At 47.4% G+C, this 17,945-nt stretch overlaps 1 protein-coding gene across 4 annotated transcripts in view; it reads right to left on the bottom strand.

Annotated features, from left to right (window-relative positions):
* The window catches only part of LOC110536245 (methylcytosine dioxygenase TET3), an 81,360-nt gene that overhangs the window by 56,842 nt on the left and 6,573 nt on the right, over positions 1 to 17,945 (bottom strand). The window contains exons 2-3 of one of the 4 annotated variants that reach the window (XM_036936141.2): positions 16,999 to 17,730; positions 7,936 to 7,995 (exon numbers count right to left, since the gene is read on the bottom strand). In XM_036936141.2, coding sequence (XP_036792036.2) covers positions 7,936 to 7,995; positions 16,999 to 17,388 — 450 coding nt within the window. In that variant the 5' untranslated portion in view covers positions 17,389 to 17,730. Of the gene's footprint in view, positions 1 to 7,897; positions 7,996 to 8,775; positions 9,209 to 16,998; positions 17,731 to 17,945 lie in introns of those variants that run through there. The other 3 variants (XM_036936143.2, XM_036936144.2, XM_090191017.1) reach the window with 3 other exon arrangements.

Below are 17,945 nucleotides of genomic sequence, written 5' to 3'. Positions count from 1 at the left end.
GTGTTGTCCCTGACCTGTGGGCTCCTACTCTGTGTTGTCCCTGACCTGTGGGCTCCTACTCTGTGTTGTCCCTGACCTGTGGGCTCCTACTCTGTGTTGTCCCTGACCTGTGGGCTCCTACTCTGTGTGGTCCCTGACCTGTGGGCTCCTACTCTGTGTGGTCCCTGACCTGTGGGCTCCTACTCTGTGTTGTCCCTGACCTGTGGGCTCCTACTCTGCTCTGGGCAGGAACAGAATTGGGCAGAGAGAAACACATAGGGGGACACAGAGAGGGGGACACAGAGAGGGGGACACAGAGAGGGGGACACAGAGAGGGGGACACAGAGAGAGGGACACAGAGAGGGGGACACAGAGAGAGGGACACAGAGAGAGGGACACAGAGAGAGGGACACAGAGAGAGGGACACAGAGAGGGGGACACAGAGAGGGGGACACAGAGAGACGTATGGTGGCGGTGTAGGTTATCCACCTGAGGTTAGGTTATCCATCCGCCCTCCCTGACACGAGGCATGTGCAAGTCAGCACGCGCGCACACAGCCCACCTGGGGGTGTGAGGTCTGCCTGCCTGCCCCACTCCACCACTCCTCAGAAAGGGAGAGAGGAGGAGAGGAGGCATGAGGAAGGAGAGGGGAGGGAGAGGCCAGGGTGGAGTCACCAAAAACACTCCAGCACCAAGAGAGGGGGAGGAAAATGAAGAAGGAATAGTGTTTTTAAAAGAGTGGTCTTTGTGGGAAAGACTTGGGACTGAATGGAAAATAGAGGGAAATATGAGGAGGCAAGGAATGGGTGGAGGGAAGAGGGGAAGAGGGTAGAGAGATGGGGGGAAGAAAGGGTGAAAGGGTTTAACGTAGTGAACAAAAGGAGGAAATAATACCCTCACAAATGGTTCAAATACTGTATTTGACAAACAGTGGAATGGATAGCAGATGATGTCACTGTAGTTAGATGAAGTCATACTGTTTAAATCTCACAATAGCACCTTCTTTCAGTTGGATTACTTTGGGTAGGAATCTGACCAAGACCCATGCATCAAAGACAGACAGACAACAATCAGTAGGCTACAGCAGTACAGTGAAGGAAAATACTAAAAAATAATACAACTATGGTGCAACAATCTAACACCAATGAGAGAGAGAGAGAGAGAGAGAGAGAGAGAGAGAGAGAGAGAGAGGTGGGTGAGAGAACTAGAGAGAGAGAGGTGGGTGAGAGAACTAGAGAGAGAGAGAGAGAGGTGGGTGAGAGAACTAGAGAGAGAGATGTGGGTGAGAGAACTAGAGAGAGAGAGAGAGAGAGAGGTGGGTGAGAGAACTAGAGAGAGAGAGGTGGGTGAGAGAACTAGAGAGAGAGATGTGGGTGAGAGAACTAGAGAGAGAGAGAGAGAGAGAGAGGTGGGTGAGAGAACTAGAGAGAGAGGTGGGTGAGAGAACTAGAGAGAGAGAGAGAGAGAGAGAGAGAGAGGTGGGTGAAAGAACTAGAGAGAGAGAGAGAGAGGTGGGTGAGAGAACTAGAGAGAGAGAGGTGGGTGAGAGAACTAGAGAGAGAGAGAGAGAGAGAGGTGGGTGAGAGAACTAGAGAGAGAGAGGTGGGTGAGAGAACTAGAGAGAGAGAGAGAGAGAGAGGTGGGTGAGAGAACTAGAGAGAGAGAGGTGGGTGAGAGAACTAGAGAGAGAGGTGGGTGAGAGAACTAGAGAGAGAGAGAGAGAGAGAGAGAGAGGTGGGTGAAAGAACTAGAGAGAGAGAGAGAGAGGTGGGTGAGAGAACTAGAGAGAGAAGTGGGTGAGAGAACTAGAGAGAGAGAGAGAGAGAGGTGGGTGAGAGAACTAGAGAGAGAGAGGTGGGTGAGAGAACTAGAGAGAGAGGTGGGTGAGAGAACTAGAGAGAGAGAGGTGGGTGAGAGAACTAGAGAGAGAGAGGTGGGTGAGAGAACTAGAGAGAGAGAGGTGGGTGGGAGAGAGCTAGAGAGAGAAGGGAGAGTGAGCTAGAGAGAGAAGGGAGAGAGAGCTAGAGAGAGAGAAGGGAGAGAGAGCTGAAGGGAGAGTGCTAGAGAGAGAGAGAGAAGGGAGAGAGAGAGCTAGAGAGAGAGAGAAAAGGGAGAGTGAGCTAGAGAGAGAGAGAGAAGGGAGAGTGAGCTAGAGAGAGAGAGAGAAGGGAGAGTGAGCTAGAGAGAGAGAGAAGGGAGAAAGAGCTAGAGAGAGAGAGAAGGGAGAGAGAGCTAGAGAGAGAGAGAGAGCTAGAGCGAGTTAGAGAGAGGAGATAGATATAAATATATAGAGGGAGTTAAAGCGAAAGAATAGAGAGAACCTTCCCCTGCACAGTGGCATTTTGCCAGCCTTGTCTCTCCCAGGAGTCAGGCTAAGATTAGCTCCCCATATGTTCAAGTCAGGCGTAGCCCGTTTTAAAGGGCCAACGCTCGCCTTGCCTGTAGCACTGCAGAGAACACACCATCAATCCCTGTGCTCTGTCATGCTTTACATCAACCACTACATACCATACATATCCAATAACCATGACGTCTGTTGTAAAATATCTAACGTTTTCAAGCCATATTGTATCGTCTATATACCAAGCTTGTAGCCTAGCAGATTGTATCCATGTGTCTAAATCGTTTCCAGACATCACACCCAGCAACACACCAGACATGCCCCCAAGCAACACACCAGACATACCCCCAAGCAACACACCAGACATGCCCCCAAGCAACACACCAGACATGCCCCCAAGCAACACACCAGACATGCCCCCAAGCAACACACCAGACATGACACCAAGCAACACACCAGACATGCCCCCAAGCAACACACCAGACATGCCCCCAGGCAACACACCAGACATGTCCCAAGCAACACACCAGACATGTCCCCAAGCAACACACCAGACATGTCCCCAAGCAACACACCAGACATGTCCCCAAGCAACACACCAGACATGTCCCCAAGCAACACACCAGACATGTCCCCAAGCAACACACCAGACATGTCCCCAAGCAACACACCAGACATGTCCCCAAGCAACACACCAGACATGCCCCCAAGCAACACACCAGACATGCCCCCAAGCAACACACCAGACATGGCCCCAAGCAACACACCAGACATGGCCCCAAGCAACACACCAGACATGGCTCCAAGCAACACACCAGACATGACTCCAAGCAACACACCAGACATGACTCCAAGCAACACACCAGACATGACCCCAAGCAACACACCAGACATGTCCCCAAGCAACACACCAGACATGTCTCCAAGCAACACACCAGACATGTCCCCAAGCAACACACCAGACATGTCCCCAAGCAACACACCAGACATGTCCCCAAGCAACACACCAGACATGTCTCCAAGCAACACACCAGACATGTCCCCAAGCAACACACCAGACATGTCCCCAAGCAACACACCAGACATGTCCCCAAGCAACACACCAGACATGCCCCCAAGCAACACACCAGACATGGCCCCAAGCAACACACCAGACATGACACCAAGCAACACACCAGACATGACTCCAAGCAACACACCAGACATGACTCCAAGCAACACACCAGACATGGTGCCAAGCAACACACCAGACATGGCGCCAAGCAACACACCAGACATGTCTCCAAGCAACACCAGACATGTCTCCAAGCAACACACCAGACATGGCTCCAAGCAACACACCAGACATGACTCTAAGCAACACACCAGACATGGCTCCAAGCAACACACCAGACATGGCTCCAAGCAACACACCAGACATGACTCTAAGCAACACACCAGACATGGCTCCAAGCAACACACCAGACATGGCTCCAAGCAACACACCAGACATGGCTCCAAGCAACAGACCAGACATGGCTCCAAGCAACACACCAAACATGACACCAAGCAACACACCAGACATGACACCAAGCAACACACCAGACATGTCCCCAAGCAACACACCAGACATGGCTCCAAGCAACACACCAGACATGGCCCCGAGCAACACACCAGACATGGCCCCGAGCAACACACCAGACATGTCCCCAAGCAACACACCAGACATGTCCCCAAGCAACACACCAGACATGACTCCAAGCAACACACCAGACATGGCCCCAAGCAACACACCAGACATGGCTCCAAGCAACACACCAGACATGACTCTAAGCAACACACCAGACATGGCTCCAAGCAACACACCAGACATGGCTCCAAGCAACACACCAAACATGACACCAAGCAACACACCAGACATGACTCCAAGCAACACACCTGACATGCCTCCAATATCATGAAAACTCAAAACAAAGCTACAGGGATACGTTCTAAATTGTGACATGTAATAATCATGGTTTGGCAGGATTCATGACAGTACTATACACAAACAGTTCCCAGTCAGAGAGGGAGAGTAGCCAGCAGAGGGGTGAGAGTTAAACACATGCCACTACAGCCTCTTCCTCCTCCCCCATTCATTTTTCGTTAACTACTCAGCCATTCTATACTCCAGGAGAAACCAGACGCCAGCCGGCACGGGCGAGAGCCACAACACTACAAACATGCTACACCATTTCCAGGGCACCGTAAACTCAGTCAGCCCCACAGACAGGTCCGATGAAGGGGAAGAGACACCACTTAGGCCAAGCCATGGGTCCTCAGTCAGCCCCACAGACAGGTCCGATGAGGGGGAAGAGACACCACTTAGGCCAAGCCATGTGTCCTCAGTCAGCCCCACAGACAGGTCCGATGAAGGGGAAGAGACACCACTTAGGCCAAGCCATGGGTCCTCAGTCAGCCCCACAGACGGGTAAGATGAGGGGGAAGAGACACCACTTAGGCCAAGCCATGGGTCCTCAGTCAGCCCCACAGACAGGTCCGATGAGGGGGAAGAGACACCACTTAGGCCAAGCCATGGGTCCTCAGTCAGCCCCACAGACAGGTCCGATGAGGGGGAAGAGACACCACTTAGGCCAAGCCATGGGTCCTCAGTCAGCCCCACAGACAGGTCCGATGAAGGGGAAGAGACACCACTTAGGCCAAGCCATGTGTCCTCAGTCAGCCCCACAGACAGGTCCGATGAGGGGGAAGAGACACCACTTGCAGGAGAGTCCATTATAGAGTGTTCATTAGAGCAGAAACATGCAACAGGGATGCTGATGATACTCAACCCCTTCTTGACATTTGAGTGGTCCCTGTAGACTGCATCAGGGGAGGAGCATGAGTTGGTGAATACAGAACATGAATCCAAATGTCATTTAGGTTCCCACTGAGGCTCAATATGTTTCATGCACATCTTGGTTGGGGAGTATAAAGGGGTGACAGACACTTGATTTCAAGAGGTATTAAACAGGTTTTATTGATAATTAAAGAATATCTGACGTAACCAATGGAAATACAACCAAATGGAATAATTGTTGTTCGTGCTCTACAGATACGTTCCTAAGAGCTGTTTTCTACAGAACACAGGTGCATCTTGATTCTTCATTGAAAGCTCTGACATTTGTTCTCTCTACATGTGGGCAGTCTTTTCAAAACTCCACCTTCTCAATCCAACAAACAGTCCATGGCCTATTGCCAACAAGCTGAATGGAATAGCTATCCTGAAACACCACACGCTTCCTGTAAATACTACATACACATCGCTCCCACACACACACGCAACCCATCTCAACACATGACCATCCTAGAGGGAGGTCATGCCATGATGTCATCTGCCACTCACTGTTGCCACAGAAACGAGGTCACGGCTAACCCTTTCTAAATCAAGGGAGGGGATTCCGCAACATGGCACCATATTCCATTTATAGTGCACTATTTTTGACCAAGGCCCATAGGTCGTCATTTGGTACACACCCTGGTTAAACCAAACCCGCTAGCACAGTACTTTCCATCTGTAGTCAGAAACACAATGACTCAGTGTCTTTGTTCCATCCACCTTTCCGCTTTACAGTCTACGTGTATTTGCGCATGGTGCAGGTGCACATTTGATGAATGAACAGGAAACACTTCATTTGAAGAGAAGAGAAATCACACCAGCATGGTAACTGTGGTAACTAACACTGCTCTAGCATTTCCTGAAAAGCTACTACAAAGTGTTAGAACCCTACTACAAAGCCCAGTATAATCCTTCTAGAACTGAAAATGTATACATTGAATGTGTATATTTATTTGTATATCGTATGTATATACAATGTAGAATTAAAGAGTGAAAACTAGACTTTTATAGAGTATGCTGAAGTGATTCTTCAACGGGGGGGGGGATGTTTGTATGGATGGGGTAAGCCGGCCTTGACTATTTTCCATAATGACGTTTTAGCATTTGTGGCACAAATCCCATTCAAGTCATGGGACCGATATTAGCATTTTTCGAGCATCATGTCTAAATCATCCAAAAATTGATTGCGAAGCTCACCAAAGTCACGTATAGATGATTTGAACATGCAAACAATGCTAATAACGACCCCATGACTTGAATGGGAATTGTGTCACAAATGCTAAAATGTTAGCATTTGGAAACACTGCCAGACACGGACAAATAAACTAAACCCAAGCATGGATTGCTGTCATACCTTGTACATAGACTGCTTACAGGGTAAGGAAACCAATTGTTCATTTTGTAATTTGGGTGAACTCTCTCTTTAATCATGACAACAGATGGTGCCCAAGAGCCTTAGCTGATAAGAATGTAGCCTATCAGCAAACCTGCGGAAGTTCACTGAGGTCAAAACTAACATGACAACCATTTCTCTGACTGTCTGAACATGTCTAACTGAAACGGTGAAAACAGTCAGTTCAACAAGAAAAGCCTTCAACTAAATTCTGCCCAAAATAACTGTGACTGTACAGAGTATACAGAGGTACACATGTCAAAACTCAACATTGACAACCAGTCTAACAATGACAGAATGCTCCAAAAACAGACACGTGTCAGAATATTGGACATTGATCAGCTTTGCCAGTCTCCTGCTATAAACAGACTGCCAGTTCAGCAACAGCACGGACAGAATGTTCTGTCTGAAACCGTAGCAGATTCACTCCGTATATAAACACACCAGCGTGCCACGACTTGGTAGACCAGGGAACAACAGCCCGCCAGCGCTTAGAGGCCACGTGCTACAGGTTACCACACACACACACGCACACGCGCATGCGTGTCTGTGTGACCCACTAACTTTTAGCTCAGCTGACTTCAGAACTCTGAGAGGAGGGCCTGCCCCCTGTCTCCTGAGCCTACGGTTCCTCCTCCTTTCCTCCTCCTCTCGCTGGCCGCCTTTCTCAGCACATGCCTGACTCTGCCGCCAATCGCCACCCAGCCCGGGACGCTTTAAAATCCGACCCAGCCTTGCCGCCAGCCACTTAATCACAACAACCTAGTGCACGACGCAGCCGCCAGAAAGCCTGAGCGCTGAACTAGCAGCCATGCAGCGAGCTAGAGGGGGAAGAGAACTAACTACACACTGCACTACAGTATGTGTTGGTTTACACACCTGACTTTAAACACCTCTCCTCTATGACACAGAGCTCAGACAACTCTGAACACAAACCAAACATGGTCACCGGCGTGAGCGCCAACAGACAGATGCCATGGGCACGACAGTGGATGTCTATTTACAGTATGTCTGTTTGTAGATCAGGGGCAAGTGTGAAGCTCACTAATATGATGCATAAACATGAACATGTGCTCACACACACACACACACACACACACAGACACACACACTAAAAAAGCTGCAGCAGTATATAGCCTACCTCCCTTCCCAATGTATGGAAAGCTACTACTCGAACCCTACTAAAGTCTTTATTTTAAACCAACAACACCAAGACAACAAAACAGACAAGGGACATCACAGACAGATGAGAGACCAGCAGGAACACAAGGACTGAAGCTCTCCAATCACACTAATAACAAAGAAATAGACCAGATATTACACCCACCAGCTCTGTCTATCTGCCCCAGGTCGAGTCTCTCTTACCTCTGTCCCCAGATTGGCCTTTACAAACCAGGCTTTACTGTTGTCCTCAAAATGTTCCACCTTTCCAGCCATTCAAAACAGGTAGAAAGAGAGAGAGGAGGGAGGGAGGGAGGGAGAGAGGGGGGGGGGAACAACAATCAATAGAATAATATGATGAGCCTTTTTAAAGAGGTGTCACTCCACACATGACTGCCTAAAGAATATTTATATTCATTCATCTTTCCCTATATAATCCCATTGTCATATTCTCCCCTCCTGACAGAAAACAACCCTAACACATATCACTTCCATTTGTCTTCAAATGCCAAGCTGGTGCTTCCTCACTGCTGTGAGCAAGAGTGAGAGAGTGAGAGTGAGAGTGAGAGAGAGTGAGAGAGAGAGAGAGAGAGAGAGAGAGAGCAAGGATTCTGTTTTAATGATAAAATGATGTAATGCATCATGAAAGAGGAGAGCCTCTATTCACGATTGTAGCTACTGTATTTGCCTTTAAATATCACCATGACCTCATATCAACTTAATATTTCAGGTAAATGGTCATGAATTATTACATGTTCATAATTCATATACAGTTTATATTCATGTATAGATTACTGTCAATAAGAGAATAAAAGCAACGTTCAGACACTGCAATGGGGTTGTTACATTTACAGTAATCATTTAAGTAATGAAACAATAGCTGCAGTTTACATTTGTCCACCTAACCCTACCCCCATCTAGCTGTTTAGAGTGCCGGCAGTGTTTTGTCTCCAGCTAACCCTCCTGGTCTCTCCGCCCCCCTCTACTCTATCTCAAATATACCCCCCTCCAGGGCCGGCATTCTGCCTGGTAATTAATATTTACCCAGTGAGCCAATCTGCCTTGGTGTGCTTCTCTCTCTCTCCGTCGGCTGGCCGTATCCCCATCAGAAGACTTGAGCTTCCTCTCGTCTAACCCCTACTATCACTCTCTCTCTCGTCTTTGCTCCAATCCATTCAGGAAGCCATCTTGTGTTTTAAATCCTGTTTTACTTCAGCCCAAGTACAAACACACATTCTCTGTCCCTCCCTCTCTCCCTCGCTTGTTCCCCTACACCAATAGGTCTAGCGCGCACACACACGGGAGTTTTTTTTAAAGCCAGCCTCTGATCGCTTTCACTGCTGCACTACACACTACCTCCTCCCACTCCCTCTTTAATCTTTTAACCCCCCTCCTCCCTCTGTCTTTCCAGCGAGTAAAGCTAACTGCATTCGTGTTGTGAAAACTCCCCCCTACCCCTTCAACCATACACTCGCATGAAAACACACACACACACACATACGGCGAGACGTCACGCTACACATAGCACACAAAGAGAGTCAAGCAACCAATCAGCAGCCATCCTGAGCTCTGCTGCTAGGGTGAAAGAGAGAGAGAGAGAGAGAGAGAGAGAGAGAGAGAGAGAGAGAGAGAGAGAGAGAGAGAGAGAGAGAGAGAGAGAGAGAGAGAGAGAGAGAGAGAGAGAGAAGGTGGACTGGGGGATGGGACCTCTCTATGGCTGTCAATTATCTCCTGGAGCTCGGCTTTCCTAAACAATGACTCTGGTATGTGGTATCACTGAGGACCATCTGTGTCAGGGCTGCCTGCAATAACTGGACTGGACTGCACAGTGCAGAGTGCGCATGCACACCCACACACGCTCCCTGTGTAGCAGGGAACAGACACTTACACAGCACCACAGCCATTTAAACATGCTGACTCAACATCCACATACACGGACAGTGTAATGTAGCAAACACTAGTCATTGACAAAAGATGAAATTAAAGAAAACACATTGCCTATTTTGTATCATTCTAACAAAATAACCCCCAAGGTAATACAATAAAACTGCTCCCCCTCCATTCTGCAGAGGAGTTTTTCTCTTTTAGGAACCTGACCCTGCGAGACTAATACACCGATCATATCTAGGAGGTCTGGGGGGGAAGTGTTTTGCTTATGTCAATTTAAAGGGAGAGAGAGATGTCCTGCTAGTACCGTCTCAGACCCAGGTAAAAGGTTCATATGCTCTCTGTTTCGTTTTTACTGACACTAGTAATGGGTCTGTGAATGCCAGTGAACTATTGGCATGAGCGGAGTTGTATCTAGGGTTTTGTCAGGTTCTTATACTTCCCAATCAGAGTGCCAGGCAACAAATATACTGTATATGGGCTTACCTGGATATAGTGTTGCTGTATAGTGGCAACATTTTATTTTTTACAAGTGACAATTCTTTGTTGAAAAAGCACGAATCACCAAAACAGAATGACGAAAGAGAGAGTAGAAAACGGGGGGAAAAAATGGCATAGAGAAAAAAGACTGGGTAAAAGTCAAACGGAGTGAACGAGTTCATGTTGAGGACGGAGAGAGAAAGAGAGAAAGAGAGAAAGAGCGGGACTGGAGTGGTAGTAAAGCAGTCAGTGAGTAACACAGCGTTTGTAATGTCTGTCTGAGCCACAGCCTCTTATATGGCTGGTGTGTGAAATCCCCTGTTCTGACGTCACTCACTGGAGACGCCCGCTGCCGCGTGTGTGAGAGTGTGTGTGTGAGAGAGAGTCTGTGTGAGTGAGTGTGTAACGTCTGCTCCCGCTTCCCCCCCCCCCCCCCCCTGGCGCTTGAGGGCGCCAAGCTGCCCTGCATCACGCACTCCTGACATCTATTACGCACACCTGCCTTCCCTTGTCACACACATCAGCGATATTTGACTCACCTGGACTCATTCATCACCTGTTTATTTCCTCCCCTATATTTGTCAGTTCCCTGCTCTGTTCCCCACTGCTGTATTGATTGTTTTTGTCTTTGTTACCCTTGTGCTGACGCTGTTCCCGTCTGGTTCCATGTCTGTTCCTTATTAAATGTTTGACTCCCAGTACCTGCTTCTCCAGCGTCATCCCCATGTGACAGACTGTGTGTGTGGGGGACAGCGAGAGCAGATGCGCAGCGTGGCTGTGTTATGGGTGGTGACCGACCAACATCGTCATGCATCTGACGGCGTGCCATGCCTTTCTTGTGTCTGTGGCACGCGGGAGAGCATGCTCTTGCTCTGCAGTGCTTACATTAATTAAAAATATATCTGTAGTAAGGTCTGTTAGACATGCGACTCTGAGTCGAGACTAACGCAGAAGTTTGTGGACTACTCAGTCTCACATAATTTACCTTATATCTCCAACCCATCTCAATACTCAGTACTGACTGACGTGGTCACACTACACCCGGCAACCCCAGACGGCCATCACCATGTCTTTACACACACACACACGTACAATCCCATCTGCGCAATGACATTACTGTAATCCTGATATAAAAAACAAGACCCCCCATAACTAAATCTCAGCGTATTCCCACGTACCCTGTCAGTCAGTCTCCCTCACCCCCACTCACACAAATGACAGTGCCTGGTAACACAGGCCTCACCATCCTCCCGTTCAACCCCTGCAAATTAAACAAGAATGAGTGGTGTTCAGTCTGGTGTAAACAGGTTACCAACCCCCCAGGACTCTCCTCACTCACCCAGACCTGTGACAACCCACCTCCACTCCCACACCCATCTAGACTGAGGAACAGAATCAGGGGGAGGGAGACTCATTGCAACCACTTTAATGATGAGTTGTAAAGATCTACAGTTCAAAGGAGGGTGGGGGGTGGGGTGGGGGGCCGGCTGTAATTACAACACTATTAACAGTATTATTTCAGGTCTGACTCCATCCACCCTGTCCTCTCATGTGACCATGCCTCTGGTCTCTAGAGTCTCCGGTTAATCCCTAATAACAGCCACTCCCCTCCCTCTTCAACAGCACACACACAACACTGGCTGTCACCCATCACTACATTGAACTAAGAGAAGTGTGATCGCTCCTGTCATATGTACTGCTCACAGCTTATTAGGCCTGGTTCACAGTCGGGTATGTGATCAAAACATGCCACATGGTTATTGTAAGAAGATGTCTAAATTACGTACTTTTTTTTTACTTGGCTTAATACAGGCTAAATAAAAGAGGCAGTAGACCTATAAAACATCATATACATCTTTAAATATAGAGTAATGTACAGTTGAAGTCGGAAGTTTACATACACTTAGGTTGGTGCCATTAAAACTAGTTTTTCAACCACTGCACACATTTCTTGTTAACAAACTATAGTTTTGGCAAGTCAGTTAGGACATCTACTTTGTGAATGACAAAAGTAATTTTTCCTACAATTGTTTACAGACACTAGTTTAGTTTACATACACTAAGTTGACTGTGCCTTTAAACAGCTGGGAAAATTCCAGAAAATTATGTCATGGCTTTAGAAGCATCTGATTGGCTAATTGACATCATTTGAGTCAATTGGATGTGTACCTGTGGATGTATTTAAAGGCCTACCTTCAAACTCAGTGCCTCTTTTCTTGACATTATGGGAAAATCAAAAGAAATCAGCCAAGACCTCCATAAGTCTGATTCATCCTTGGGAGCAATTTCCAAATGCCTGAAGGTACCACGTTCATCTGTACAAACAATAGTACGCAAGTATAAACACCATGGGACCACGCAGCCATCATACCGCTCAGGAAGGAGATGCGTTCTGTCTCCTGGAGATGAACATACTTTGGTACAAAGCAAATGAACTTGTGAAGATGCTGGAGGAAACAGTTACACAAGTATCTATATCCATAGTAAAACGGGTCCTGTTTCGGCAACCTGAAAGGACTCTCAGCAAGGAAGAAGCCACTGCTCCAAAACCACCATAAAAAAAGCCAGACTAAGGTTTGTAACTGCAAATGGAGACAAAGATCTTACTTTTTGGAGAAATGTCCTCTGGTCTGATATAACAGAAATATAACTGTTTGGCCATAATGACCATTGTTATGTTTGGAGGAAAAAGGGGGAGGCTTGCAAGCCAAAGAACACCATCCCAACCCGTGAAGCATGGGGGTGGCAGCATCATGTTTTGGGGGTGCTCTGCTGCAGGAGGGACTGGTGCACTTCTCAAAATAGATGGCATCATGAAGTAGGAAAATTATGTGAATATATTGAAGCAACATCTCAAGACATCGGTCAGGAAGTTAAAGCTTGGTCGCAAATGGGTCTTCCAAATGGACAATGACCCCAAGCATACTTCCAAAGTTGTGGCAAAATGGCTTAAGGACAACAAAGTCAAGGTATTGGAGTTGCCATCACAAAGCCCTGACCTCAATCCTATAGAACATATAGAATCCTATAGAATAAACACCATGAGATGTGTGGCCAGCTCTCATCTGGAGAGGACAATGAAGGATGGAGATGAATAATAATAGATTTATTTTATATTGCTCTTTTCATACAGAATCTCAAAGTCGCTTTCAAATTGTTTAAATAATTCAGGGAGCTAGTAGTTGATGGGAGAAGGTCTTCCACAGCCAGACCATGATGCAGTTCAGTACAGGGGTAGCGTGAGTGGAGGTGTCGACGATGGTCTAGCCAGGGAGGGAGAAACATCAGACAGGCAGGCCCGGAGCTTTTCATCAGACACCTCTGTCTCTGAAGTTCACAGCTAGTACTTCTCCTCTGTAGGAAGGCTGGAACATCCACTACCGAAAGTGTAGCACGCACTTGTGATGCTTTGGCAGCTATAAGCGCCTGAGACCACCACACCTCGGCAGTAATCAGTAAGTGTCCTACGAGGCGAGCATCTGTCATCCCCTCATACAGTCCACATCCTTCCAGAAACAGGGGCAGGTGGAATAAAAAGCCACTGCTGTGTTGATCAGGCGTTGATGCATCATTCAAATTAGATTGTTTGCTTGGCTAGCCAGCTGACCAGACTTCCCATCATCAGTCCTGCAACTCCATGGGTCACCACCAGATATTTTAGCTCAACCTTCAACAGGTTTTCACCCCACACAATTTTTATTTTAAATGCAACAAAAAATATATATATATAAAAATATGTACAATATTTACAGAGCTCTCTGCCAAGGCTTCCTCATGGCTCCATGGCAACCACAGATGCCAAGGCGATGGGGACTCAGAGAAGACAGAGGTGAGGGGGATGGGAGGGAGATGGGAGGGAGCTGTTCAACCTCTGTGCTCAATACAGTTCACCTAAGGAGCACAGCTACAGCCTCTTCTCTCTGTCCATCCAACTCATGGCTGGCCATTACAATCTTACACTGTAAATACAGTCTGCGTTATAGCATGGCCCATACAAACACCCACCGCACACACACTCTATCCCTGTGTGTTAGGTGTGTAAGAGTGACGGGGGGAGGGAATTTTCAGGTTCAGATAGACAGACATTATTAGTCACACATCACCTATAACTCTGATATCTCTAATCACACTGTTACCAGGGTGCAATGGTTTGTTTCTATGAGAAAATCACCATCAATATACAGGTAACTACCAAAATAAAGGAAATACTCCTGAATTTGTATAACAATGCCCAATTTGCCATTATTTTGTCTACCATGGCTAGAAGAGATGTCAGTGACTTTGAAAAGGGGGTCTCAAAGAACCATAGGGGGTTTAAAGTGTGTGTGTGTCAGTCACCAGATCTCAACCCAAATGAACACTTATGGAAGATTCTGGAGCGGTGCCTGAGACAGAGTCTTCCACCACCACCAAAAAAACAAAAAACATTTATTGTAGAATAATGGTGTCACATTCATCCAATAGAGTTTCAGACACTTGTAGAATCTATGCCAAGATGCATTGAAGCTGTTTTGGTGGCTTGTGGTTGACAAACACCCTATTAAGACACTTTATGTTGGCGTTTCCTTTATTTTGGCAGTTACATGTTCCAACACTGTTAAGTTGTTGGTCTAACTTATAACTAGATCTACAAAGCTAAAAAGACAGATACAAAAACAGACAGATCAGTATTAATGGTTAATAAAAATGATTTAGGGCAGACACTAGTCTGGATCAGACCCTAGCTAGGCCTACTCCAGGTTAAACAGAGGTAGAGTTCTCCTACGAGGTCACTGGTCTGTGGCATAGGATCATCTTTCCAGTCCATAAACACTAGCTGGGCTGCTTCTGTATTCCTCTCTTGAGACAGATAGAAGAGGTCATGAGTATCGTGTTAGATATAACTGGGTGTTTCTACAATGTAGGTCCCTGAATATACAGTTACTATAAGTCAGGGTTGTCAAACTCATTCCACGGAGGGCCATGTGTCTGCAGGTTTTTGTTTTTTCCTTTCATTTAAGACCTAGACAACCAGGTGAGGGGAGTTCCTTAACAATTTGTGACCTTAATTCATCAATGAAGTACAAGGGTGGAGCAAAAACCTGCAGACACTCGGCCCTCCCTGGAATGACTTTGACAAGTGCTGTATGCGAATGCAGGATGATAAATTAGGATATGAATTGGATATGGATATGAATTGAAGTCATTCCCACTAAAGCAGGACTACTGGAATGTCTGGGTTACAAGTTACAACTCCTCTCCATGACCCTCATCTTAAATATGACCACATTTGAGGTCTAGGTAACCAATCAGACTGGGAAAGTGACAGTGTGAAAACAAAGGGGACAGAGTGACAGTGCAGGGGAGGGCAATCCAGGAGGTAAGCCAATATTTCCTGTGATTAACTGAACCTCTTCCCCCCTGATCAGATCTTATCCTCTGTCCCCAAGGCTATAGGCCACCATGTCCAAAATGTTGCCCATGTCTCTGTGTACAGCCCCCCCTCCCCTTTCTTAAACACACACAGAAAGGGAAGAAGGGAGGAAAGAGTAGATGAGCAGCAGCCTCTTTCCTGTGGCCTTGCCTAGCCAGTTCACAGTTTTTCCTGAGCCCTTCCTACTCGCTGCTGACTATTTATTTACATTCTTCCTGTCCTCCTGCCTCTTAGCCCCATCCCCATCCTGTGTACTCACCGCACTCCCCTCCTCCCTCCGGGGCCCTGGTCCTAAGGTCAACCCCCACACCCTCCCTCCACCGTTGCACTGACCCTAAGGTCAACCCCCACCCTGATCCTACCTTTCAACCCCATCCCCCGTCCTGCGTACGCACCGCACACACACACCCTCCCCCCTCCTCCCTCTGTGACCCTGGTCCTAAGGTCAACCACTACACCCTCCCTCCTCCTCCTCCCTCCCTGGCCCTAAGGTCAACCCTCACTCTGAGTGGCCCTGGCCCGAAGGTCGACCCTCACTCTGAGTGGCCCTGACCCTAAGGTCAACCCTCACTCGGAGTGGCCCTGGCCCTAAGGTTGACCCCCACCCTGAGTGCCAGTGCGGGGCTTCAGGAGTCAGGGAAGAAAACGCAGAAGGAGCTAGAAGGAATTCTTGTTGAATGGAAGGAGGAACCAAACACAACCCTCATCTTCATTATTCCACAAACAGAGCTAATGGAGAACGTTGGGGTGGTTGCTTACATTGGCACAAAACCTTAGTACTTGGCCAAACCAAAATGTAATGTATTAAGCTTTCTAGAAGTCAAAATCTTCTGCAATACATGTAAATCTAGTTTATATCTACACACGCACATTGCCACAGGCACACACACTTCAGTGGACATCTCATCTGTTTCCCTGACCTTTAATGACAACCCGCTGGTCAAACAGGCTGGAAATCTGCTGAGGAATTATGACTGGTTTACAACGTCTGTCTGGGACAAGGACAGGTCCACTAGTTGCTCAACAACTTAGCTTGAATTTTGTCTAAGTTGTCCATTCAGACATGCTATTTGTTATGACTTAGGTGGTCTGATGAAAACCTAAGACAGCCAGCTACATGCACTTGAAAATCTGTCTTTGACAAACTCAAAAAGGAAAGTTAGCTGTTTTAAAATGAATGTGATTAATCAGTTATGGAACACAAATACCATCCTCCTCTGTTGTGGTACGTCCACATATGGCCATTATCTGTATACAAAACTCAACCTATAAAACCCTTAAATGTTTAAACTGTTAAATTTATATGGATCATGACATTTACATTTTAGGGCCCTATATATTAGAGACATTTTCTAGTAAAGATTTACAACTTCAATTTCCCTCAACCAGCTCCAAACAGTCTCACACTGACCTAGGAGAAATAGCCACTGGGAATATATCATGAAAATGTGTGTTAGTTAGAAGTCTGGTCAGTCATTTCCACTCACCTCCCAGTCCTTCTGTCCCTTCATCTTCAGCTGGTCACATTTACGCAGCTTACAGATCTGCTTCCCAATCTTACGGTTCATACAGTTGCTGCAGGTGCCACAGTTCTCCTTCTGCATACAGGGGCCACACACGCCACACCGCCTCCTCTTCTTTCCCTGGGGGGCCGCGAGGGCCTCTCCATGGGTAGGGGGCCCAAGGGAGAAGAGACCCCCCTGCTGGTGCTCAGTCTGGATGTACTTGTAGTGAGGGGACAGGGGCATTCCCGGGCCCTCCATGGCTTTCCCCGGGCCCCGCAGAAAGATCTGGGTTGTGGTCTCATCACCATCCAGGGAGAATTCATAGATGTCCTGGAAGTGTGGGGGGCCAGGCCCTCCCTTGGCCCTGTGCATGCTGACAGACAGTCCAGCCTAAAGCCTAGCTGCACTGTCCTGGTGGCAATGTGAAGGATACAAACAGAACAGCACAGTAACAGAGTAGTGTAGTGTAATGGTCTGGAGTTGGGGAGGTAGTTGTTGTAAGAGCTGAGAAGGGCTAAAGAGTATGTTAGTCCATCCTGTCCTGTCAGTCTCCTGGTTGGGCTGCTGGATGAGATAGGTCATTGGTGATAGAGCATCTTTCCCAGCTACCCAGCGGGATGGACAGGGGTCAGCCATAACCACAACAGGGGAGGAGGTGTCAGAGGAGCCATGGTCTGGTCTCACCTGTCCAGCAGTAGCCTACCTGGGTGCTTTCTGAAAGTGGGAATAGACGGCATGGGAAAGAAAGATGGAAAAGAACAGTTAGGCCTACTTACAATGAACAATTGAACAATTGTACAATTTTGTGTCTGTTCATAGCTGTGGGAAGATGTTTTGAGTCGGGGGTGCTGGGGGGGGAAGAGGAAAAAAATAATTCATCTATAATCGCATTTGCTAATGGCATACAGTTGAGCAGAATCATTTTGGAG

Source organism: Oncorhynchus mykiss, chromosome 11, assembly GCF_057628025.1.
Source record: "Oncorhynchus mykiss isolate SJ-2025 chromosome 11, ASM5762802v1, whole genome shotgun sequence".
Taxonomy (NCBI): domain Eukaryota; kingdom Metazoa; phylum Chordata; class Actinopteri; order Salmoniformes; family Salmonidae; genus Oncorhynchus; species Oncorhynchus mykiss.
This window is presented reverse-complemented; position numbering and strand designations above follow the sequence as displayed.